The following is a 23,734-nucleotide window of genomic DNA, read 5'->3' as shown; positions in this document are numbered from 1 at the left end:
CCTCAAATCCCGTGAGTGGCTTCCCGATACCTCGTCAACGCCTCTCTTTGAAGCAAGACTCCTCCCCCATTCCACAGAAAGTCATAACTCATCAGTCCATCGTCGATCATCTTCCCTGAAGCTTTCCTCAGAACAAGCTCAAGCGAGTCAGCATGAGTACAACGACAAGGACTCGGAGGCCCCACACTAGGAGTAAAACCGGGTGTTTGACTTGTCGAAAGCGTCGCGTGCGTTGTGACGGCGGAAAACCAACCTGGTAAGTCGGAGTTTACTATCCGGTTGCGACAAATAGTCGAGAGTACTACACAAGACTTTTGTCAATTTTTAGTGGTTTTTAGTGATTGTAAAACTGACGAACGTAGTACCCGATGTGTCAGTGCAGGACGGGCATGCGAGTTTGCTGATCCTAGTATCCCACTTCGAGACCGCAAGGCTACCTGTCTTCCAGGCGAACAGCAACCTTGGATTATAAGCCAGGATGCACCGCCAGTAACTCTAATGGTTAATTCCCCATTCGGAAAATCAGTGGAGCCTTTCGACTGTTTAGGCTTGGACATGACTCTTCGCTCCAGAGAGCTACTTCACTATTGTAAGCGCAAGCCATGCAGCATAGACCTAGCCGCATCGTTGACAAGCCTAGTTCATAATAGCCACGACAGTGCTGATTTGGTACTAAGTAAAGCCTCGAGAAATATGTACGTACCTTATCATCCCTCACTCAGCCCAGGCTTACCTTAACCACCTATAGCTTTTCTTCTGTCGCTCAGCACCCCGATGCCCTGAGGGACACTCTTCTCGTAGCAGGCCTGCACTATGCATGGACTGTCGGTGATCTCGAAACGTATAAGCCAACTTTCCTGTTTCACAAAGTCTCAACAATACAAGTCTTGAACCGATGGTTGCAGAACATACATCAACCGGGGCTGATGACCTTCATTCGGCATGTTTCAATTCTTTGCTTTATAGAGGTACGCTTCCCCTACTGATAATACCTTACAAATCGCTGAACATAAAAAGGCATCTTATGGTAACGTACACGATACAGAGGCTCATATCAACGGCCTCGTAAACGCCGTCCACCTTCTCAGCCCCCTCGATGACGACTTCGGCCATCGATCAGAAATCGAAGAAGAGCTTGCTAATCGCTATCTCTTGCTGTAAGTAGCCATTGCTGATGGTTATTTTCATCAATGCTTACCTTTCCAGCACATACTATGCCTACCAAGGCTTCAAGGCCAGGATATTGGGAAGCGACTCTTTGCAGAACCTTTTCCGACAGAACAATACCGCAGAGTTTTCCACGTTCGTATCGCAGATCTATCTCTGGAAGACCCAAAATATCGGCCATCTTGATATGCGTCTCAACGCCATGAAACTCTTGCCATTCTTCTTCGCTGCCCTCCCCTCATCAACGCAATTCCATAGCATCGACGCATCACCTCTAATAGATTGCCTGAAGCATGTTACAACTTCAACGCAGACAGTCAGGGAAGACTGTTACAAATGCGACCCAAGCTGGGAATGGATCGAGGGATCAGATTCTCGACTTCTCTGCGCTACTATCGGCTCCCATTTCTCATCTCTGTTCCACGACGATATGTTCTCATCAGCACACTCGTCAAAATATAGCACTTCTTGGTCTGGTATGTGCGCTGCATCAAGCCTGTATATGCACAGTGTCCTGGAGCTCTGGAACGGCGGCGAGGCCATTGACGCTCGTCTCTTGCGAAGGTTTCTCTCGATCTTGAGTCGAGATCTCAGCCAATCTGTCAGCACTTTGGGACTCAACGACTCTACGGATTTTTGGCTTTGGCGAGCGTTCCTTGGAGAGTATAGCATTGCTAAACAGCAAGCGAATAACCATGACCCCTTGCTGGATGGCCTCCAAAGAGCTTTTACTGGCTACGTAGATGCATGGAAAAGGGTTACTGGGTTGACACTTTGGGAAGAGGCGCATGCCTGTTTAGTGTCAGTGGCGTGGCCCGCTACTATGAATTATGAAACGGGGCGAGGTATTTGGATAAGTGCAATCGAGCATACAACATGTTGAGAACTAAAAGCTGTCGCTGCTTTATAACTGTACAATATTGTATCAATAAATCACAACTCGAATCTTACTAAAGCGGCCACGACATGGCAAAAACCCGAGATCGACCTTCAGACCGCTCTATTCGGGCAGCAATATCGTGCCCTCAGTTACTGGAGTTGCAGACCCTGAGAGGGATATATTTGCAACTTTGTCTCCAGTCTCATCCAGTACAATGTCGACAATGATACTGCTGTCACGGCCAATCTCCTGTCCCTGGTCAAGATAGAATCTATACATACCGCCCGAATCCCCCTGCTGAAGCGCGAGATATGCGCCCAGAGCACATGAACCGCTTCCGCAGGCGGGGTCCTCGAGACCGATTGCAATCATACGAATTCTGAGATGTTGGACCTTCTTGCCACTCTCGTCGTAAGGATCCGACAGCACTCTATAGTACATCACCCCTGTGAAAGATGGTGCCCATCCCTCGTCAAGCTCTGTAAGCTGACTGGGGCCTGTGGAGATGGCGGTGAACAGGCTGGGCTGATTGGTAAAGTCGACCAAGGTGTAGGTGACGCCCTTGACAATAGACACGCATGGATAGCTCTGTTCAGTTGATAATCCCTGGGTCTTCAAGCTCGGTTGGGTGTCGAGAATGCTTTGTGTACTAGTAGGGCGGGAATGAATGTGGACGTTATGCGGCACGTCGGCTGCCACAGTTTCTCGCGACGGATCATAACGCACAACAACTGGCCCAGCGTTTGTCCAAAGGGTGGCCTCTGAGGAGTGCACAGCGAGACCAGGAAGTAGCTGTCGAAATAGCACATGGCCAGTGCCGATGACAGGATGGCCGGCAAAATCCATCTCGTTCACAGGAGTAAAGATGTTGATGGTCACTGCTCCATTCGTGTTTCGACGCAAAAAGACGGTTTCGGAGAAGTTGAATTCACGTGCAATCATCTGCATGTCTGCAGGCGGTAGCGCATCACCTTGAACTTGGACAACAGCCACTTGGTTTCCCTTATACCTGACGGAAACAAGAAAGTCAGTAATCTAGGTTCAAAGCTTAGGGCAGCTATAGTGTTGTGGTTGTTGGCATCACCTTTTTGTTGTGAAAACATCAAGTGTCACTTTTGAGCATGTTAACATTGATATTGCGCCACAAAGAATGGGAGGGGAAAGTCTGGGAAGTTTATCTCGGGCATTCATTCACCATAGGAAGCCTTCTTGGGAATCATTTTGCGCATCAACGTCAATCGACGAGGCCAGTTGAAAGAGAACTAGAAAGAGGATGAAGGAAGCAAACAGCGTTGAATGGCTTAAGGCGCCGTGAATACAGCTGATGCAACGAGTGGAAGAGGGTAACAAAGCCTTTGCATTGAGAGGCTCAAGCCGAAATACAACAAAAGAGTCAGCTCTGATTGTTCCGCTTCGGCCGAATTGCATTTTTTGGTTCATGGCGTAGGGCGCAAGGCGTATGGCGTGGGGCACATGGCGTAGGGCGTAGAGACCTGGGGCGTGTGGTGAGTAGTGGGTGAATGAGGCGGGGCTGACAACTGCCTATTGATCATTCAGTCATTGAGGGCTTCATCGATAACGACAGAGTAAGAATCTTTCACCAAATTATTCAATTGACAGAAAGAGGCAAGGGTCAGAGAGAGTGTGTACATTCAAAGCTGATGTATAATTGTATGTATTGCAATGTTAAGATACAAAAATAACCAAGACTACCTATAACCCTCCCGAAAACCAGTTCTATTCTACAACAGTTTGCTGTAACATGATCCAACAGCCGCAACCAGCTCATCTACACTACTTGGGCTATGTGAAAAGGATGTCACAAGGCGAACTGATCCTGGCTCCCAGCGATCATGGTAGAACTGGTAGCCCTGGCAAAGCAACTCCTTGATTACGGCTGGAGCCAGGCGGCAGAAGAGTATGTTAGCTTCCGGGTCTTGCAAAACCTCCGGTCCAGAAACGCTCCTTAGGCCAGCGGCCAATCGTAAAGCCAAACCATTCGCATAACGAGCATTTCGCAGCCATAATCCGTCCGCAAGGTAGGCTTCAATCTGAGCCGTGTGAAAGCGCATTTTTGAGGCCAACTGGCCAGCTCGCTTCTGGCGGAAGGCCAGTTCAGACGCCAAGGTAGGGTCAAAAGAGATGATTATGTCGACTGTCATTGCGCCATTCTTGGTCAAGCCAAAAGAGAGAACGTCAACGCCGGCCTCCCAGGTCATCTCAGCTGGAGATGCCTCGAGGTGAACTAATGCATTGGCAAAACGCGCTCCATCCATGTGCACGCGTAAGCCTGCATCTTTTGCTATAGTACACAGCTCTTTGAGCTCGGCGATTGTGTAGACACTACCGGTCTCGGTAGGCTGACTGATACTGAGAACAGACGGTTGGACGCTATGGACGTCACCGACCTTCCGACAAACAGCAGCGCGCAAAGACTGGGGGTCGATCTTGCTATTGCTTCCAGGCACTGTTACAAGTTTAGAGCCTCCTGTGAAAGCTTCTGGAGCACCGCACTCGTCGTTGTTGATGTGGCTATCCGGGTGACAGAGAATACTGCCCCACGGCTTGACAAGCGACGCCAAGCCGATGCAGTTTGCGGCTGTTCCGCTCGAAACTGGGATTACGTCGAGTTCTCTTTCGAATATCTCCTGCAGCCTTTGACGAGCGGCGCCTGTAACGCCATCGTTTCCATACGGCGGAACATGTCCAGTGGCTGCAGCGACGACAGCTTGCACAATTTCAGGCGACGCACCGGCTATATTGTCGCTCATAAAACACCGTCCCGGGGTTGGAATAAGAGAACCCATAGCGAAGGTCCAGTAAAGAGTAAAACGAATATAAATACTTGAGAGGGTTTGCCTGGGAGTAGTTATAGAGGATGCGGGAAGAAAAGACAGGAATTTAAATACAGGCAGTGGGAAAGTGAAGTGTAAAGCCGACCCAAGATAAGATGCAGTTAGTTCTAGAACAATTGCCTTTAGGGTTGGTGTTTTTAACTATGTGATTGCAGTGTCACCGATGGCATACAATGAGGGGGTGTGAACGGAGAGAAAAAAGTTCATTTGGCCCACCAAAAAGGGCGTCGCACCTTTTGCTGCATCCTAGCCTACCTAGTTATTGCGGCAACCCCGGTTGTCATCTTGAGCGTCCCTCAATTATGAAATACATATCACAAGTCAACATAAGCCCTGGGCAGTAAGACAGCTATTTATTTGCTATATAATCCCCAGATCGCCGACATGGGAACCTCAAGCAGTATACCCGGTATACCCATCTGCGCTCAGAAACACTCGTCGTGTAGTAACTTCGTCTATTAAGAGAATATTCCCACACGATGGACAGAGTAAGCATTTCTGATGAGTCTGTCAATAGAAAAAGTGTCTAATTAACCCGCTGGTAGTTTGGGCATACTGAGGCGGTCTATCATCGCGATGAGACTCAACACGTCATGGAAACGACCGTCTTAGCCAGTATCCCATATGCTGACTGGGATAATTCTATCAACAAGGTGTTCAAAGATGCTTCGGATGGCCTATTTCTCGTCATCACAAATTCTACTATTTTCTATGCCAAAGGCGGTGGTCAACCGAGCGATACTGGGACCATGACCTCCCGCGACCAGTCGTCAATCTTCACTGTCACGTCTGTGCAGAAGCTCCCGTCTGGAACGATCATGCATCTTGGCACATACTCTGGGGCCCCTTTCGAAGAACAGACGCTTGTAACTCAGGAGATCAACAAGGACGCGCGAAAACTCCATTCACAGATTCATGACGCTGGTCACGTCCTCGCTTCAGCCGTTCGAAGACTAGGAATACCAGATCTGCGAGAGGTCAAAGCACAGCACTACCCCGGCACTGCATTTGTTGACTTCCAAGGGATCATCCCGGGAGATAGGAAGGAAGAGATTGAGCAACTTGCGAATCAAATAGTCAATGACGACCGTTCAATAAACGTCCACTGGTGGTCAAGAGAGGAGCTCGAAGCCAAATCTTGGACAATGCCGGAGGATTCTGACGGTCAAGGTGGACTAGTGAGAGCTGTAGAGATTGATGGTGAGGGTGCTTATATGTGCGGTGGAACCCATGTGAGGAGCACAGCTTTGGTAGGAAAGATTAGAGTAAGGAAGGTGAAGAGGCAGCAAGGCATATCGAGAGTCTCTTATGAGCTGGTGTGATCAGATTTAGCCGTGTATTCAGAGACCGATAGAATATTGCTTTGTTATAATTTTCAAGGCGTGAGAATTCATGAGGAGTAATTGTCAAACAAAAGAAGAGGTGGCAGCCCTAGACAATAGCAAGTGACAGATATGCTACTCAATCTCGCCTCATGCCACTTCCGCTCATTCTTGGCTATCCCGATTGTCTGCTGAGTCCCCGAGATGTTGGTTACGAAAACGAGCCAGCCACTCTTCGTTGTCGGCGACCGTGTCATCCAGCGGGTCTACCGTGCCGAATTGTAACCTTCTAGCTTCATCCTGGAACATCTTATCAGTAGGGATAATACCGAGCCTCATCTGATGCTGCGCAAAGCGACCAAGGTGGAAAGCAAACAGCTCAGGAAAAGGTTTATCTTGGAGGGACATCATAGGTTCTCCTGCCTCGGGTGGCATCTCCAATCCATTCCAAGCTTCGAAGCTTTCCTCAGCGGACCTTGTTATCTGCTGTACATGCTCTGCTGTTGTAGGGTTCGGAGCGGCTGCCGAGAATGGAGCATAGGTCCTTGACTCAGAGGCAATCAAATACGGAGGGATAGCATTCGTGACCTGAGCCGCGATTCCAGGCTCAAAGCCATGATCTCCCCTCCAATCTTCCATCGTCTTGCCCTTGCGGAAGTGTGACACTAAATGGTCTGTGCGTTCCTGCCAAGATTCCATACGTAGATCACAGAAGCCACAGTTAGATGCCACTGGTGGCCCCTCGACCTTCCATGACTCTATCGGCGAAGGATCCTGCACATGGTGTATACACCTTAGGTGCTGAATCAAGTGATCCTTCCGGCTATAAATCTGGGTTTGTCTGCATAGATTAATATCATGATCTTCTATATGTGTCGGTGTCGGATCTGCAAGACCGCAGTACGCACAGCTGCTGAGTCCGGTGGCGGCCGATATCACAACGCTACCATATGGCGCGCATCGCCATCCCTTGGTACTGAGATGTAGCGACTGCTCATGGCGTGCCCAGTCGAACTTACTCTTGAAAGAGTCGCAACAAAATGTACAAGGGAATTTTCTCTTCTCCGCTGCTTTGCCCTTTGCTGCATTCGGTCGGGTTCGTTTCGACACGCGGCCGCGTCGGGCCACAGAACTTGCAGAAGTAGCAGAGCCTGAGGACAGGCTTGAGCCGCTAGTGAAGCTCACCGTTGAGCCCGGTCGGACGTCCATCCGGCGACTATTCAGGCTACCTGTGCTGGTTGATGCCGGGGCCCGAAGCGGGTTATTCCTTAATGCGTCTGCAATAGCGACTAAGGAGGCTGCCTCAGTCTCCGGGGGCGAGTTTCGCCATCGCTGTATCGGGTCCATTGCACTTTCTACCAAGGTGCCAGAGCCTGATATTTGTACAGGGTTGGATCCTGAAACCATCGGTAGGGCCGAATTACGGAGGTATCGACTTCTTCGGCGCGGGAGGCAATTTGGCTGTATCTGGACATTGGGTGGGAGCTGGAGTGCGCTGGCGGTGCCCTGACCTAATTCCCATATTGGTGGCACCTCGCCTAGCTCGGCTTCAAGGTGATGTGGCCAGATATCCTGGTTTTGGTCCTGCAGAGACCAGGGCGATGGCAATGTTTGCCAGGGCCAGTCGAGAGGCTGGGTCGGATTCTCTAATGAGAACGTAGTAGCATCAAATGATGATTGGGTGAGATCTTGTGGCTGCCAAGAGAAGTGGTTTTGACCTTCAAAATCACCATTGTCTTGTTGAAGTATCGGAAAGGCGTGTTGGGTTACACCAGATATATTGTCAAATTCCGTTGCCAGTCCATTTTGGGCATATGTATGTTCAGAGGGCGGTAAGGCTGTTGACAAGTATCAGCGCTGCATCGTCAAGTCCTTCAGATGAGCCTACGATTAGTGTCACCTTCGCCATGGCCTGTAAATTGCGGTATTTCTGAAGCCTTTTCCGGCTGGTCAGTCGACTCCATATGAGGCTACTTGTCGTTTGGCGTACTATCAAGCCAGGTGATGCTGAGGTCCGGATCTCCCAATTACACAACCCGGATGCTATGATTATGAGTTTTGATGTTGTTAGGTGAATTGATTGGCGTCGTGATGGGGTCGCGATGCCGTTGTGATTGGTGCGTCCGGACCCCGGAGCTGTATTGACCCGCTGTGCGCCACTTACCTAGCCATCCACGAACACCAGTAAAAATAAACATGCAAGTTGAGAAATAAGGTCATTTACACTGTTTTATGTGACTTCTGCTCCAATTACGGCTTGTAAGCTCTCCAGAGACACTGCGCCCGCTTTCCTCTCCCAGAACACGATGTCAAACGCAGTGTGTCCAATCTTCGGCCCGTGACGCTGGATAACAAACTGTTGCGGCATCCAACGAACGCCGACTTGGGTGTCAGTATCGGTATCAGATAGAGCGGCAAATATTGTAATTTACGAACAGTCTCAAAGCACGGCACAGTCGCGCCCCTATTGACTTGTGCACTGGAGAAGCTAGTGGGTCCTATGAGATACTGGTCACAAACATTGTCTGACGACTTGGACGCCAAGGCAGGAATATGATATTTCGCGGGCATCATCTTAAAATTCACCTTGGAGGCTAAATCCAACGGGACGCAAAGAGCCATCGTGTGTAATTTGAGTTCAACTGAGTGCCAGTTCTACCCCAATCGTGTTTGGGAGAAGTAGGACAACAGATCATATTGTTTTCAGTTGTTTTCGCCGGAACAGTGGCTGTCCCGGCCAACATAACTTATAGAGAGCCCAGCAAGGTGATGGCACTCAGTTTGCACCTTTTAATTTTTACTGATTCTAATGCTCTTTGGATCAAGAATCGGTCACAGATATTTTGTTGTTCATGTTAAAGCGCGTCGCCAAAGATCAACGTACTGATTCTCAAATGTATGCTAATTCTATGATCTTGCCTTTCCTGGACCGGTTTCTTTTGCACGCCACAACTGTCAAACCTAGGCATGGAGTTTAATCGGGTAAAACATTGTTTTAAGATGTTGTTCTTTAAGGTGTTATTCTTATTTGGCGGTGCCTATCTCTCTGGCCGAGAACCGACCTACTGACTCAGTACGTACGCTGCCCTGCGACATATGCATAGAATTATTAAATCCTCAGCGTTGACGTGAAGACTTAGTGACCATTTCTCTCTTCACCAGGAGCTCAAGTCAATTTTCCTCCCATCGTGAGTTGATCATTACAGGGTAGGGTTGAACTGTGGGTCTGGCTGGCAAGCCAATCATTTGTATGCGAAAACAAGACCACCAACCAAAAAAAGCTGCTGATTGCCTCGGAGCATTTGCTCCCCGCTGTGACACACAGACAGGCAACAGAGTTTGACTTCTTGGGCCCCACCGTTCATCTCTCGACACCAGTTGTCACTTTTCGATGATCAAAAAGAAAGAAATATAGAAAGGAGAAAAAGAAATAAAGAGAATAATTAGAATTAGAGAGAATTCTAAGTCATCAGAGGCTGCTTCTATTTCTGCATCGTTTTCTGCTGATCATGTGCGTGGAGTACGCATGAAGGAACAACCTGACTGGGTACAATTTTTTAACCCCTCGATCCACAACAAAATGGAACTATTCTCGTCCCACGCGAATGCACATCATAACACACCAAATACCTGAATACCTAGTGCAAAAGTTCTCCATGGGGATAACCTAAAGGGAATTTGCATTGTCCTTCAACATGTCATAGGATTCTGACGAGAATGATACACGAATCCCATCATACGACACCAAAGAACAGATAACCAACACGCCAAGCATCCTGTCACAAAACACTAAACCGTTAAAGCCAGCTCGCTCCGAACAAACAGTCAGGGGAACCCGCACAGCTAAGCCATTTGGGGTAAATGCCCCGTCAAGGTTCTCGGGACGTTGTGCGTTAAAGATTACATCATATCAACGTCAGTTTTCCGATCGCTGGAGTGATTATATAGAAATTCACGATGCCTGCAAAAAAAGCTTCCCCTTGAGATCGAAACTCCAAAAAAGCCTCCCTTTGGGGCCGTAAAGGCTGTGGACCAGATTAAAAATACCACAATGTCCTGCACTCTGCATAACTCTCTCATTCCCGTAACAACTCTTACGACCAAGCAGGACGTGGGTAACTTACATGTTCTGCGCAAAATGTATTTACTCACGTGATCCAGAATTTCCAATTCGATCCCGAGCGTTTCGGCCGGCCGCTTTGCGAAGTCCCCTTATTCCAGACCGCGACGATCCCGTCCACGCTCTCTAAGGATCGAAAAGCTTTCAAGCCAAGGTTTAAGATCATGCCATGCCAATATGCGCGTAGTATTGAAACCGCAGAGCCAGAGGTTGTAGAGCCGCCGCGGAAGAGCAGCTCCAAGCGGAAGTACAAGAGTCCCGAGGGTTGGCGGAGTAAGCACAAGCACCACTCCACCACGCGCCGATCACCGTCGCGACAGGCTACTATTTCCTGTCCCTGCGCGCGGGAACACAAAGCACCCAAGGCGCCGGATCATACAAGGTCTTGCGAGTTCTGTCATGTAACCGAGACGCCGAAATGGAGGTCTGGACCATCAGGACGTCGTACCCTCTGCAACGTCTGTGGATTGCTGTACGCTAAGAGGGAGAAAAAGGCCCGGTCGTTCTTACTGGAGAGGGAGTTTGGGTGCGACTCTGTTTCTGACGCATCGTCGTGGTCTACAAAGGTCTCAACGGAGGATTCTCATTCAGCAGGACTGCGATGATCATTCAACCTCATATACTCTTATACCCTGCCAAGCGGCCCCCAATGATACCTCACTGCCCCTCACTCTTGGCAAGTGCATTTGGAAAGGCACGGCATGCATGGGCAGGAGAGGAAACATTCACATTTTTTTATTGCAGCGTTCGAGCGTCATAATCATGAAAGAAACTGATGACGCATTGGAGATCAGGAAACCAGGCAACATATCAGGAGTATTCGGAGCAAATAAAGTTTAAAGAAAATACTAAACCCATTTCAGCAATTTTTTCCGGTAATAGCAGAAGAGGAGCGTTGTCAAAATAATAATTGCATCCAATCGCGAACTGTTTGGCAGCTCATTAACAAAGGTCCCTCCCAACAGCGACCGTGATGTCAAAATCGCATCAGAAAACATAACCAATCACACCTTTCACATCACCTCCGTAGTCGTCCTCCGATCTTTTAAATTTCCATTTGCTACCGTCCTACAGTACGACGTCGCATCGCCAGTCCCGTTCAACATTAGCATTACCTCATCTTAGCGGATTCCGGAGAGGTGCGGAGTTCAGGGTAACTCTAACATCTGACTTTTTACCCCTCAATTGGCTGACGGGAGCTTCTTTCAGCTCAAATGCCGACTCTAGAGCGGGGGGAGGTCGACACAGTGAGAACAAACCATCTGATCCTCGGCGCAAGCGACCTGCGGCAAAGATTACACTGTACCACACACCAGACAGGTCATCCGCCCATTTTGTCCTGTGTTTAGGGTGTAATAGGTACGAGGAGTAACGCGCCGTGGCTTACGCGTCGGTAAACGAGGGTTGCAACTCTTTGAGACGAAATCGTTTCTAATCAATGTTGCAAGCAGGACGGGGGACCAGTCTTATCTATCAATCGTAGACAGACACGGCACAGAGGCCAAGGCGCCATGCAAGGAACTGTGGAAACGGGCTTACTGTCACGCCAGGTTGCTGCGAGGGACAGTGTCCGAGCGGGTGAGACGTCTCAAGGTTTGAGAGGAAAAAGCAAAGGTAAACAAGGGAGTGGGCGACTCCTGAACAGTTGAGAGAACAGTGTGATAGACTGTTGGCCAAAGTTTAAATGGAGCGTTGAATGAATTGGATGCTGAGAAACATCGGATTTCCTTTTCCCCGTTATGAAATGCAGTCTTGTTGGTGATTCTCAATGGCCCATGAGGCCACTCGGTAGGTTGCCTCCGGATCCGCGGATGGACCCTGAATCAGGGTCTCTGCACAGTCCAGACCCAATCGCGTAGTGATCTACAAGGGTTCCTCTGGGGCAATCTTCGCTCTAACTTTAGCAAGCGCCTCAGAGGGGTATTAGTACCGCCTCGATTCCTAACTTCTCCCTTCAGTCTCAAGATCGGACTTCCCCTCTCAACTGCCCCCTTTCAAATGTGTCCAGTTCCTGTTCCACCATGAAACACCGACAGCAGACACTCGCCAAAACGGCAAAGCCAATTCGGCGGCGAAGAGATCGTGCTCACCATCCTTGTCCCGTTGATCTCCCTGAACCTAGCTTTTTCCCGCCCCGACGATGTTCCTTACTTTCGCTGAGAAAATCGCCTCGACACGTGAGTTCCCTCTACGCGTCTTTGCTGACCCGTTGCCGGTGACACAGACTAACCTCTTCCAGATCCGACCTAGCATCCAGGACGTCCAACGTAATGGCCTACCTCTTTGTGAGGTCGCTTTGTTTCAAAATGCAGCTATTCCGAGTCCTTTGGCTGCGAAGCCAGAGAGAGATACTCATCTCCAGTTAAAGGTTGCTTCGCGCACTTCATCTCTCAGATCACCCGCCGCGTCAGCACGTTCAATCCGGTCGAGGTCTACTAAAGCCAGTCTCAAGGATACCTATGAAGCCCGCACGTGGCGTAACAGGCTGAGGCGACATTCGGTATGTCACTCATTTCCACCAGAATGTCTTTTTCTTTCTAACGAGATACGCAGAAGTCACCAAGATTACATGAGCCAACTCCATGCTGCACATCATGCTTCATCAAAGAGACTCCAATGTGGCGAGAAGGCCCTTTCGGGTCTCATACTCTCTGCAACGTCTGCGGTCTTCTCTATGCCAAACGCGAAGCTCGAAGCCGATCATTTCGTCGTCAAAGAGACATCGCGCGAATGTCGCAATATTCTTAAATCTTGAACCGTGTTCATGTTCCCGCCATGCATGAGCATGAGTTTAGCACGGCTTAAACTTTTTTTCTAACGTCAAGTGTGATATCTTTTTAATGTTTCGTTTTCTTCAACTTGATCTCGACGTTATACATGCCACCGGGATCTGTGAGTGATGAGGCATGGTTTCTATACCCCGGCGCAGGATTGGGAAGGCATTTTGTGAGACTCGGCTGGCTACTGAAGTTTTGTGTCAAAATGGCGTTCTCGGTTATTTGTTATCATATTGGATTTAGCGCAGATACCTCAGTCACAGTTATGAATTGGAATTGAACTTTTATTCGTACAACATCTACAGCCGACTTGGATCAAACGAATGGCGGTCGGAAAACTGCATTCGACTCCACTCAACAGTTGTGAAATCAGTCCAAGTCTCCATGAACCAACTCTTCTAAGATTTATCTACTCTGGTGAGGGAATTTCGATGCAGGATATGTTCGCTCTGTCTCCTATACGCTACATATGGCTTGATCTCCAGGCCATGCTGATTGCTATGATTGCAAGGCCTTGTTATGTATATCAAGCATTTGTGCAATAGTTTTCACTTTCCAGAGAGCCCAAAAATGAGAGGCGTGAAAAATATCGAACTGGACGCCTAAGATTACGTTTTCAACTCCCCAGTAACAACTTTCGCGAAGTCATGCACCTACAGGGAACAAGACAGTCAGCTGACGGCTCAGACTACCCGTTCAGGTAAGCCGAACCAGGCTGTCACTATTTTGCGTAATAACTCCTTATCAGGTGCAGCATAGTTCCTGGTTTGAGCTGAATGTATCCAACCGAAATCGAGAAGTCTGACCACCCTCTGGCTGCGTGGGAGCTCGCAAGACCGTTGGTTGGGGGCTTTGAGGCTAATAAAGGCACGAAATTTCCCTCATAACATAAACCGATAATACAACCATGCAAGTCGGGGGCAGCTTGATCTGATATTTCGGGTCAATCTGTTAAAGACCTTGCATAGATGACAGTCCTTTGTTCAAGAAGCATCTACAACTCTATTTTCTTTACCCGCTGCTTTTAACTCTTGGCTTTCACCCCTTAAGTTGTTGAAGCCCTTCAATTATCATCCTGCATCATGGCTTCATCAGGCACGGAAGATTTAACCATGGAACAGTTATGGGATGAAGCAGCTGAGCGATTTCTGGCTCGTACCGGAAAAGGCCTGAACCGAAAGCCTCCAATGACAATTGACGACGTACGAAAACAGATAGAATCGCGAACAGATCCTACTACAGGTATTGACACCGCAAATGCGCTAAAACACAAAAAGGACATAGGTCTGAATATCCTTGACTGTCTGAAACTCCTTGGCGGTATAGCTGCACAAGGTGCCAGCGTGGTAACCATGCTTCGATCCGATTGAGCCTTCGAGCCATTGACACCTGAACAGGTTTTCCAACCGGCAACTGTGGTGTTTAATGCCATGAGTATCCTTCTTGAAGCCCCTAAAAAGATACGCGAATTCCATGAAGCAATTGATGAGGTCTTCGCCGTCGTGGCACCCTCCCTGAGTCAATTTAGGATTTACGAACGGATCGAGCAGTTCAGAAAAATTGACACCGACTTGACTCGTGCAATTCATATCACCATGATCAGTCTAGTTGATATTTGCGCCTTGGTCATAACACTTCAAGACCCCAATAGCAAATGGAGCAAGTTCAAGTCCAATGTCAAGAAGGCACTGCTAGACGATGATTCGGGGCTCAGCATTGAATTGAGGAAGTTTAGACAGGCCATCCATGGCCAACAGTCCATCGAGGCGACTTTGACACTAGAAGTAGCTCTGGAAAGCAGACATGAAGTATCGATTATTCTCGCAAAGGTCTTCGAGACTGGAAAGTGGACCGAAGAGATTGCCAGCAAAATCACCACGTTACAGCAGGCAGAGACCAAGCGAGCACAGGACACGACGAAAAAGGCAAACTTGTCTAAGATAAAAGAAAAGCTTGGTATTGATGAAAAGGAGCTCGAAACAAACAAAGAAATGTTTAAGAGACTATGCGATTCCAGGGTCGAGAATAGCGGGAGCTGGCTTGACGACGAGGAAGCGTATACTTCTTGGGCTGATGCGGATGCCGCCAAAGCGCGACCTCTACTACTGCTCCTCGGCGAGAAGAATACCGGGAGATCTACAACGGTCTCAACGATTGTCCAGAAGCTCAAAGCTAGATACAAGACATCGACAGAACGGTCCTCCAGGGTTCTCCTAGCCTGGTATTTCTTCCCTTCACTATCAGATAAAGCTGATAAGGGTGATCCGACTCCAGCTCGAACAGCTCTGAAACATATTGCTTTACAACTAGCTGAGCAAGATATGGCGCTTGCCAAGAGTATAGCTTCCATCTGTGAAGAGAAAGACAATGGTACTTACTTCACAGACGTGAGCTGTGAATCGCTGTGGAAGGACCTGAAGCTGGGACAGCCACGTGGAGATACGATGTACTACTTCATATTCGACGGGGTCGAAAAACTATCGAAGATGCATGCCGATGCTGGTACACAGTTCTTTGACGTCCTCAAAGAGGCTAGTCACTCATCTGCTACAGAAAGTGAAGGGAGCAGGATTCGGCTTCTGGTTAGTGGCAGTGGTGACGCAATCAAGGTACTCGGAGGGTTCGAATCACCAACAATCAACATAGCGAAATCCAACGGTTCAGACATTGAATCGTATATCAAGAGGGAGATGCGCAAATATGATATCTTTCAAGGCAATGACTCGAAGGACGAAGCAAGCCGGAAGAAAATCAACGATAAACTACTAGAGATGGCGGGCGGAAGTTTCTTCAAAGTCCAGTCAACACTAGATAGAATCAAGGACCTGGTAGATTCAGGCGGACAGGAATCGGAACTAGATGATCTGTTGACAGAGTCGGACTGGGGCAGGGAGGCGATTTCGAAAAATGTTGTTGCAGAGCTTCAAGAGCAACTATCCCCACAGAATATCGAGGAGATAAATGAACTGTTGATCTGGGTAGTCTATGGTTTTGAATGGCTTTGCGTCGACCAACTGGAGGCAGCGCTGGTGAGTTTGCCATCTGAAATTTCTGAAGACATGGGTGCTAACTAACAAGTTCCTTCGGTTTGGATCAACTCCACTTCAGAAGCTGGCGAAGAAACTACAGGGGAAGTATTCCAGACTTTTTGAAGTCGATGGGCAAGTGATCACCGTACGTCGTGATCTCTTATCCCTGGTGATCAAGGATCCCAAGCAGCTACGATCCCTCGATGACGATACCCCAAGGATAACAGCTACCATCACCATCACAAAGGGCGACATTACAACTGTGCAGAACTTCTTGTGGGCACTGTTCCAGAAGTCAGTGGTTGAGAAGTTCGAGTTTGAGCCACTAGCTGGACAGATTACTCAGACCAAGAGCGAAATCAGGGTGAACGACTCCGATGCACACTTAGCCATAGTGATGCAAGCCATAAGCTTCCTGATAAAGAAGCCAGATGCTAGAACTGAAAGCCTGGGAAGATATCTGGTCTGGAATCTTCCTATTCATTTGAAGGAATTGAACAACCCCGAGCGTGATCACAAGGTCGATAATGCAGCAAAGAAAGACATTGGCAGCATGCTTTTCGACATCCTCGGTCAAGGAACCATCATCAGGAGGCATTGGAAACATTTCGTTGACGTGCCTCTGTTCGGTAACACGACGCAAATCTCGACACTTCTGGCATGGCTGCAGGATCCTGATGTTAGTGGCCATTTCGGGGTATACCAAATGGATTGGCTGGATAAGGTGATCTCAAGCCCGAGCCCGCACCGTACTTTACTATCCTCTATGGCCCGTGAAGTTGGCCACAGATGGCTCAGGAGCAGTGAGAATGATCCCTGGGAAGCATATCGGTCTCTCAGACGGTATCTTTCATTGGTAAGTCTAGAATGATCCCTTATTCATGAATATATCTGTTTATACATGACTAACGCTATCCCAGGAAGTTTCCGAGGGAGCATCAGATGCGTCTGACGATTCGCTCGTGATTTTGAGCACAGATGAAGAGTCTCTGGCCCTTGATAAGGCAGAACGATGGTGCAAGAGTATACTTCAAGTTACAGACGAGCAATCCTTATGGTACGAGAGAGTTGGGGAAACTGCCAGAAAAGTTGATGAGTTTGACCATGCGATTGCGATGTTCTTGAAGGCAACCAAGATGCCTGGAGCGTCATGGACATGTCACAGAGGTCTAGCACACTCTTACCACCAAGCCGGAAAATTGAACGACGCCTGTGTATCACAGAAGAAAGCGTTGGAAATTCTCTACGAATTGAAGGAACATCATCCTCACGACATTTGGGTAACGAATATGGATCTTGGAAAATGGTACTTCGAACTAAAGGAGCCGGACCAAGCAACCGTATACTACGAAAAGGCTCTAGAGGCCAAGCCAGCTGACGAGGCATATTGCCGCATACTGGAAGCCAACCTTACATCGCAGTCTAATGGGCGTACATTGGACCTTATTGAAACCATGAGTCATGAGACGTCTACAAACGGCGGTACAAGTCTCCTGGGTTCTGCACTTCTACTCATGGCAACGGATGAAGATACTTACGAGAGGTACTTCACCAGTCTTCTCTCGTTAACTTCCTCTCGTCATGGGATGTTAGGGATGGTTCTGAGTGCCATGGACGAAGCCATTCAGCTCGCAGCTGACAAAGAGCTCTTATTCGAAAGAAGCGCCCTTCGACTCTATAAGGGCCTTGCACTCTATTACTATGGCAACGAAGCCGATGAGAATCCGCTAACGTCTGCGGTAAGAATCTGGGAGGAATGCCACTCTGATGCGAGGAAAGTGATTGAAGAAACTGGCACCTACGTACAGTGGAAATGGATGTGGTTGGGTGGCCAGGTTATTAGTGATATAGTCTGCCATTATTTCAAAGAAGCAACGGCAGCAAACACTGAGGCTTCCGCATTGGAAAAGCTTGGTGAAATCACTATCGGTCATCGAATCTCGTACGAAGACAACCGGGTATCTCCAGCTGAGTCTTACATGGGAGCCTACGAAACCCTACAAGGAAATTTCACCGCAGCAAGAGCGCACTTCCGCAAGAACATGCTTACAGCTCATGAGATGCTATCTGACGACACGGATGAGAATGATGCAGATGCGTATTTCGTCTTGTTCCAGTGTCTACTTCATACTGGAGACGACACAAATGCTCTCATAGCCTTCGAGCTTACAGGGCCGATAGAAAAGACGATAGAAATGAGGCTTGGTGAGATTCGGGGTGAGGATAAAGCCGCCGCAACGGAGATTCTTGAGTTTGCCAAAGAGAAGCTCTCACCGAATGATGCCGCTCCTACCAGGTACACGGCTGTCCTTGACGAGTTACAGCGGCGAATGGACCTGGGCAATGTAGAAAGCGAGAAAACCATAACTAATGAGACCTACCAAAGGCTTTACTCGCTCCTGGCCCAGAAACGACCGGCTACGGAAGATGGAGATGGGCCAAACCAGCCGTATGAGATCACTTACAGCGATATTGTGATCAACTGGCGATACTTCTGCAACGGGAATTGCGGAGGGGCCTGGGATTTCGAGACTGACATCAACATCTGTAAATACTGCTGGGACACTCCCTTTTGTCAAAACTGTTTACCGCTGCTTCAGCAAGGCACATCGAAGATGTTGGCTTGTGATGCAGGCCACAAGTGGCTTCATGTTCCGCGGTGGAACTTGAGAGAAAGCACAGGGCTAAGGGATGGCACTGTCATGATGGGAGGCGAAATTGTTGATGGTCGGCATGTTGGGGGACAAAGAGTCAAGATCAAGGAGTGGTTGAGCACCATTTGGAAGGAATGGGATATCAAGTAGCATTGCTCAGTTTAAGTTCTCTTGCTGGCTTTTGGTTGCGTAGCCCAGAACACATCCTTTTGAGCTTGTACCCCAGTGCAAGGATATACGTAAAAGAAAAACCGAAACCGATCGCTCACAACAAGGATGCGAAGGCGCGATGGTTTAAAAAGTTTATACGATGGAGAAATATTGCGGCCCGAAAATGATACGCATCCACTTTGCAAGCACGCAATTCGAGTTCGCCATGTCGTTTCCCATTGATCCCTGATAGGTAATCCACACGGGAAAAAGCTTTCATGTGGCTGATGTTCACCAAGTCCAGTGGCAGTTCACGCCACGAGATCGTGTTGCAATGCTTTGTGTATCAATACGAAAACCCTCTTGTACTGGAGGGCGACAAACATCGATGATACGTACGTGCCTTTCTCTCTTGCATCAACAATCTTTGAGATTGATGTCTACGATCTGGGGGAAAAAATCGACTCCGAAAAAGTTCTTCGCAAACAAACCCTGAACATCTGGATACTCTTATCAATCGTATCTCTTAGCTGCCCCGAAAGGTTCCATCGCCGGCCCGACAACCCACACGGCCCCATACGACCTTACCAGAACAAACGCAGGCATCAAGTCCGCAAGTATAGACGATTGTCGTGCGCAATTACTCCATCGAGAACACTCGCCAAGAAAAACGTGCTGCAAGACAACTGGGTCGTGATCGGCCTCGTCCGAACGGGTCTGCAACAACGCCTTTTATAAGATGGTTTCCCAATTTTCCGTCTTTCAAGGCGCATCTACCGATCCATCACAATCTAACACAAGCATGACCTCTAATTCGGAGAAGGCCGTCACAGATAGTGACATCCAAGCGACAGACAAGCGAGCGGATGTTGCCTCTACTGGATCCCTCAAGGATGAGTCCATGAACGGAAGAGCGCAGATCTTGGGTGCTACGCCCGAGGAAATCATCGAAGCAGAGGAGCATGCGCGTACGATGGACTTGGATGAGACGAGAAGGGTGAGAATACCGAATATTGATCGTTGATATTCCCTAACATCGATCCAGCGCGCTGAAAACTTGATCTACCTTCATGAACATGACCCCAACTTCAGCTCAGAGGCTATCATGCGTATTCAAGCATTCCTCAGTAACGAAGATATCTTCGCCAATCCTCACAAACATGAAGATATCATCTCAGACATCAAGACCGAGATTTCACTCGTCACTATCAATTCACCCTACGCGGAAGTCCGCGCTGTAGTAAGCAACAAGGACGACCCATCGACACCAGCGGGAACCATCCGAGCCTGGACCATTGGTTTGTTCTTCGTGATCGTGCAGAGCTTTGTGAATCAGCTGTTCTCAGTACGACAACCCACTATCCGACTTCAAGCCCCAGTCATTCAGCTCCTCTCGTTTCCGCTGGGTAAAGCTTGGGAGAAATGGCTTCCAGTCGGCGACTTCACGTTGTTTGGCCAAACGCTACAGCTCAATCCTGGAAAGTTCAACCAAAAGGAGCACATGCTGATCTCAATCATGGCGAATGTCTCGACGAGTTTGCCTCATTCGCGATACATCATTTTCACCAGTTGGTTGAAGAAGTACTTTGATTTGCCATTTGCTGCCGATTTTGGCTTTCAGATCTGCCTCTCGGTGAGTAGAACTGCGAAATAGCTCTCACTGAGTTTTACTAACCGTAATAGCTGGCGATGAACTTGCTAGGCTTCGGTCTTGCTGGGTTGGCGCGACGATTCCTAGTCTACCCATCCTTCTGTATCTGGCCTCGCTCCCTCGCAACCATCGCCCTCAATCAGAGTCTACACAATGGTAAGTCCTCAGAAGCCGCATATCTAGTGTGCCAAGTTGACTGACCGCCGAAGAATCTGGAAACGCAAGCGTGCTTGGTCCCTTCAAGAAAATGTATACCATGTCCCGATACCGCTTCTTCATGCTCTCCTTCGCCGCCATGTTCGTCTGGTTCTGGTTCCCCGACCTCATCGCTACAGCACTGTCCCTCTTCAACTGGCTTGCGTGGATCTCACCCAATAATTTCACCCTTACAGCCATCACCGGTGTATCTAAGGGCCTTGGATTCAACCCTCTTCCAACCTTTGACTGGAACATTGCCACTTACTATATCGACCCTCTTTTGGTTCCCTTCCATGTCACGGTCAACATGTTCCTCGGTGCCTTGTTGGGTGGAATTACTATCATCGCCATGTACTGGAACAACACCTACAACACTGGATACCTTCCTATTAACACAAATACCATGTTCGATAACACGGGCGCCAAGTACAACGTATCTTCTATCTTGGATGATCGTGGATTACTGGATGCAGAGAAGTATCAGGCTTACAGCCAGGTCTACATCGCAGCTTCATCTATCACGTACTAGTAAGCTTCTCCCTTTGGCTGGTAACGCACATGTTACTGACAAGAATAGCATCTACTTCTTTGCCGTTTATAGTGCGATCATCTCCTATGCCGCTCTTTACCACTGGAACGACATCAAGCTTGGTTTCGTGTCACTTTGGGAAAGCTTCAAGAAGAACAGCAAGATCAACGAGTTCAAGGATGTTCATACAAAGCTAATGGAGCAGTACAAAGAGGTTCCAGAGTGGTGGTACTTGATACTCAACGTAAGTTATTTAGAGAAGCATAGTGGCATTGACTAATGCGATATAGATTGTTGGTGTTGCTTTCGGCATTGCTTCTGTAGCAGCCTGGCCCACCAACACCAGTGTCGGCACCGTCTTCTTTGGCCTTGCTCTTGCGATCCTCTTCACTATTCCTACTGGAATCATTTTTGCCACTACTGGCATCGAAGTTGAGTTCAATGTCCTTGCTGAGTTTATTGGAGGAGCATGGCAGCCTGGTAATGCCTTGGCTGTAAGTATCCGAACAACAAGACTCTAATATTTGCATCTAACATTAGTAGATGAACTTCTTCAAAGGCTTTGGATATGTGACAGTCGCCCACGCCCTCGATTTCGCCAACGATCTGAAGCTCGGTCACTACCTCAAGATTCCTCAGCGACAGACCTTCTGGTGCCAGACTGTGGCCAGTAAGTCTCACCACCAGTATTTACAGCTCAACTCAACTGACCTTCAATAGCTGTTGTCTCCGCCTTTGTTTGCACCGCAGTGATGAATTTCCAGATCCGCAACATCCCCGAAATCTGCCAGCCTACCCAAAAGGATCGCTTCACTTGTCCTGGCGTTGAGTCTTACTTCACCGCTGCCGTGCTCTTTGGCTCTCTTGCCCCTCAAAGGGTGTTTAGTGAAGGAGGCATGTACACAGCTCTCCTCGCTGCGTTTCCAGTTGGATTGGCCTTCCCCGTTATCTACTACTACGCGACTCGCAACCTCCCCAAGACGCACTGGCTGACAAAGCTTCATCCCGTCGTTATCTTCAGCGGTGGTCACATCTGGTCTCCCTACAACCTGGCCTATGTCTGGCCGGCTGTCATTCCAGGCTGGATCTCTTGGGTCATCGTCCGAAAGAGATACCTTCAGTTCTGGGGAAAGTACAACTATGTCCTTTCTGCAGCTTGGCAGACTGGCATCGCTCTCGCTGCGGTGGTCATCTTTTTCGCTGTGAGCTACCACGGCGCGTCCATCAATTGGATCGGCAACAGTGCAGACAGTGGCTGTGAAGCTGAGACCTGCACCAGACTCAAAGTTCCCAATGGAACGATTTTTGGTCCTCAGCCCGGAACCTTTGCCTAGATATGCTATTAAGCCAATTAATTATCTAGTCGCAATTGAATAGAACATGCTCAAATTCTCAAATGCGATAAGTGAGACCAATAACCTCCGGGTAATATTGAATACGTGACCGTGCCGCAGATCCTACATCATCATTCCCCTATTCTAGGCAGACCTCGCTTTAGCGCTTGCACTGCCTGTTCTAATGGCTAGGATTCGGATCCCAACACTGAACCCAAAATGCTGTATAAAAATGTCGGATTCTCTTTTGCTTCTAAAACAATGAACCTTTGACATAACATCGCACTAATAATAATCGCGAAAATGGTTTATCTATCGCCTAGTCAACATGGCGATTGCCTCAAATGCTATCTCGCCACTCCATTCACAGATGACGAGCTGAAAGCCTTCAAGGCAGCTTTTGAGCTGGGCGCATGCTCCAAATTCGCTCCTCTCATGCAGCTCAAGATTCTCCACGCACCAAAAGATTATCTAGGCAAATCGCATCAATACATTCGCGCAAAAGAAACTGAAGCCGGAAACAAAGATCCACTTATCGTCGTTGATGATGAAGCCAACAGCAGAGGCGCAGTCTGGTACATTGACCAGTTCGCTGAAGAAGACCAAGTCGAAGACGGGGAGGCTGAGAGCACAGATGTTGTTTTCAAGATCTTCACTCAGACGGAGGCTTTGGCTGTCTCTCACATAAACTACGCCATCGCCAATTCGAGCATTGGTGAAGATCTTGACAATTGCACGGTGGATCTACCCCTCACCAACGACTTTCATCAATCCGAGTTGAATGACTGCGGTGGCTTGGACTTTGAACAGCAGCAATGGGAGCAAGATGCTTGGGTTATTGCTGAACCTGGAGAATTTGAAGAGAGCAACAATCCTGAGCTGTTGAATAATTTCTCCCTCCTCCGGAGAAGGTGGCTAGGCTGAAGGACGATGTTGCCGAGTCAATTGGGTTGGTCAGCTCTTGGACAATTCCAAGCAACGCAGAGCCTATTGATCTTGAAGACGGAACTAAGAAAGAGTTCCCAGAGGGAAGTGTTGTTTTGCAGCAGAAGTGCAACCCTGAATTTC

The 23,734-nt window shown here is 48.5% G+C and overlaps 10 protein-coding genes across 15 annotated transcripts; 7 read left to right on the top strand and 3 right to left on the bottom strand.

Moving 5' to 3' along the window:
• The first annotated feature begins 22 nt into the window (after window positions 1-22).
• Window positions 23-3,420, top strand: FOIG_08700 (uncharacterized protein). Its single transcript, XM_031208765.1, has 6 exons — window positions 23-256; window positions 363-589; window positions 641-695; window positions 749-968; window positions 1,018-1,157; window positions 1,207-3,420. The coding sequence occupies exons 1-6, from the start codon at window positions 153-155 to the stop codon at window positions 2,048-2,050; spliced, it is 1,590 nt and encodes a 529-aa protein (XP_031061771.1). The 5' UTR covers window positions 23-152; the 3' UTR covers window positions 2,051-3,420.
• On the bottom strand, window positions 1,215-3,438 carry FOIG_08699 (phenazine biosynthesis protein). Of its 3 annotated transcripts, XM_031208763.1 has the most exons (3): window positions 3,243-3,438; window positions 3,132-3,159; window positions 1,215-3,056 (listed from the first exon to the last, which is right to left on the bottom strand). In XM_031208763.1, the coding sequence occupies exons 1-3, from the start codon at window positions 3,274-3,276 to the stop codon at window positions 2,168-2,170; spliced, it is 951 nt and encodes a 316-aa protein (XP_031061769.1). In that variant the 5' UTR covers window positions 3,277-3,438; the 3' UTR covers window positions 1,215-2,167. The 3 variants fall into 3 exon arrangements, with proteins under 3 accessions (XP_031061769.1, XP_031061768.1, XP_031061770.1); XM_031208762.1 differs by having other exon boundaries at window positions 3,132-3,438; XM_031208764.1 differs by having other exon boundaries at window positions 1,215-3,159.
• Window positions 3,439-3,703: 265 nt separating this feature from the next.
• FOIG_08698 (threonine aldolase) lies at window positions 3,704-4,986 on the bottom strand. Its single transcript, XM_031208761.1, has one exon. It carries the CDS (start codon window positions 4,852-4,854, stop codon window positions 3,790-3,792), a length of 1,065 nt encoding a protein of 354 aa, XP_031061767.1. The 5' UTR covers window positions 4,855-4,986; the 3' UTR covers window positions 3,704-3,789.
• A 249-nt stretch (window positions 4,987-5,235) lies between these two features.
• On the top strand, window positions 5,236-6,302 carry FOIG_08697 (uncharacterized protein). Its single transcript, XM_031208760.1, has 2 exons — window positions 5,236-5,390; window positions 5,448-6,302. Exons 1-2 carry the CDS (start codon window positions 5,382-5,384, stop codon window positions 6,222-6,224), a joined length of 786 nt encoding a protein of 261 aa, XP_031061766.1. The 5' UTR covers window positions 5,236-5,381; the 3' UTR covers window positions 6,225-6,302.
• Window positions 6,061-8,482, bottom strand: FOIG_08696 (uncharacterized protein). Of its 2 annotated transcripts, XM_031208759.1 has the most exons (3): window positions 8,215-8,482; window positions 8,113-8,161; window positions 6,061-8,062 (listed from the first exon to the last, which is right to left on the bottom strand). In XM_031208759.1, the coding sequence occupies exon 3, from the start codon at window positions 7,629-7,631 to the stop codon at window positions 6,390-6,392; it is 1,242 nt and encodes a 413-aa protein (XP_031061765.1). In that variant the 5' UTR covers window positions 7,632-8,062; window positions 8,113-8,161; window positions 8,215-8,482; the 3' UTR covers window positions 6,061-6,389. The 2 variants fall into 2 exon arrangements, with proteins under 2 accessions (XP_031061765.1, XP_031061764.1); XM_031208758.1 differs by having other exon boundaries at window positions 8,113-8,482.
• A 1,676-nt stretch (window positions 8,483-10,158) lies between these two features.
• Window positions 10,159-12,079, top strand: FOIG_08695 (uncharacterized protein). The gene is made up of 2 exons (XM_031208757.1): window positions 10,159-10,335; window positions 10,386-12,079. The coding sequence occupies exons 1-2, from the start codon at window positions 10,276-10,278 to the stop codon at window positions 10,947-10,949; spliced, it is 624 nt and encodes a 207-aa protein (XP_031061763.1). The 5' UTR covers window positions 10,159-10,275; the 3' UTR covers window positions 10,950-12,079.
• Window positions 12,080-12,242: 163 nt separating this feature from the next.
• Window positions 12,243-13,463, top strand: FOIG_08694 (uncharacterized protein). Of its 3 annotated transcripts, XM_031208755.1 has the most exons (3): window positions 12,243-12,521; window positions 12,584-12,844; window positions 12,898-13,463. In XM_031208755.1, exons 1-3 carry the CDS (start codon window positions 12,366-12,368, stop codon window positions 13,090-13,092), a joined length of 612 nt encoding a protein of 203 aa, XP_031061761.1. In that variant the 5' UTR covers window positions 12,243-12,365; the 3' UTR covers window positions 13,093-13,463. The 3 variants fall into 3 exon arrangements, with proteins under 3 accessions (XP_031061761.1, XP_031061762.1, XP_031061760.1); XM_031208756.1 differs by having other exon boundaries at window positions 12,285-12,844; window positions 12,898-13,442; XM_031208754.1 differs by having other exon boundaries at window positions 12,303-12,521; window positions 12,584-13,442.
• Window positions 13,464-14,203: 740 nt separating this feature from the next.
• Window positions 14,204-18,954, top strand: FOIG_08693 (uncharacterized protein; the record flags this gene model as incomplete). Its single annotated transcript, XM_031208753.1, has 4 exons — window positions 14,204-14,467; window positions 14,519-16,150; window positions 16,200-17,006; window positions 17,071-18,954. 4 exons carry the CDS (start codon window positions 14,204-14,206, stop codon window positions 18,952-18,954), a joined length of 4,587 nt encoding a protein of 1,528 aa, XP_031061759.1.
• Window positions 18,955-19,756: 802 nt separating this feature from the next.
• Window positions 19,757-22,666, top strand: FOIG_08692 (OPT family small oligopeptide transporter; the record flags this gene model as incomplete). The annotated part of the gene is made up of 8 exons (XM_031208752.1): window positions 19,757-19,951; window positions 20,000-20,587; window positions 20,638-20,761; window positions 20,815-21,331; window positions 21,381-21,576; window positions 21,623-21,826; window positions 21,876-22,002; window positions 22,053-22,666. 8 exons carry the CDS (start codon window positions 19,757-19,759, stop codon window positions 22,664-22,666), a joined length of 2,565 nt encoding a protein of 854 aa, XP_031061758.1.
• A 278-nt stretch (window positions 22,667-22,944) lies between these two features.
• Window positions 22,945-23,689, top strand: FOIG_08691 (uncharacterized protein). Its single transcript, XM_031208751.1, has one exon. The coding sequence runs from the start codon at window positions 22,970-22,972 to the stop codon at window positions 23,588-23,590; it is 621 nt and encodes a 206-aa protein (XP_031061757.1). The 5' UTR covers window positions 22,945-22,969; the 3' UTR covers window positions 23,591-23,689.
• The last annotated feature ends 45 nt before the right edge of the window (window positions 23,690-23,734 follow it).

This window comes from Fusarium odoratissimum (genome assembly GCF_000260195.1).
Source record: "Fusarium odoratissimum NRRL 54006 unplaced genomic scaffold supercont1.13, whole genome shotgun sequence".
Lineage (NCBI taxonomy): Eukaryota > Fungi > Ascomycota > Sordariomycetes > Hypocreales > Nectriaceae > Fusarium > Fusarium odoratissimum.
This window is presented reverse-complemented; position numbering and strand designations above follow the sequence as displayed.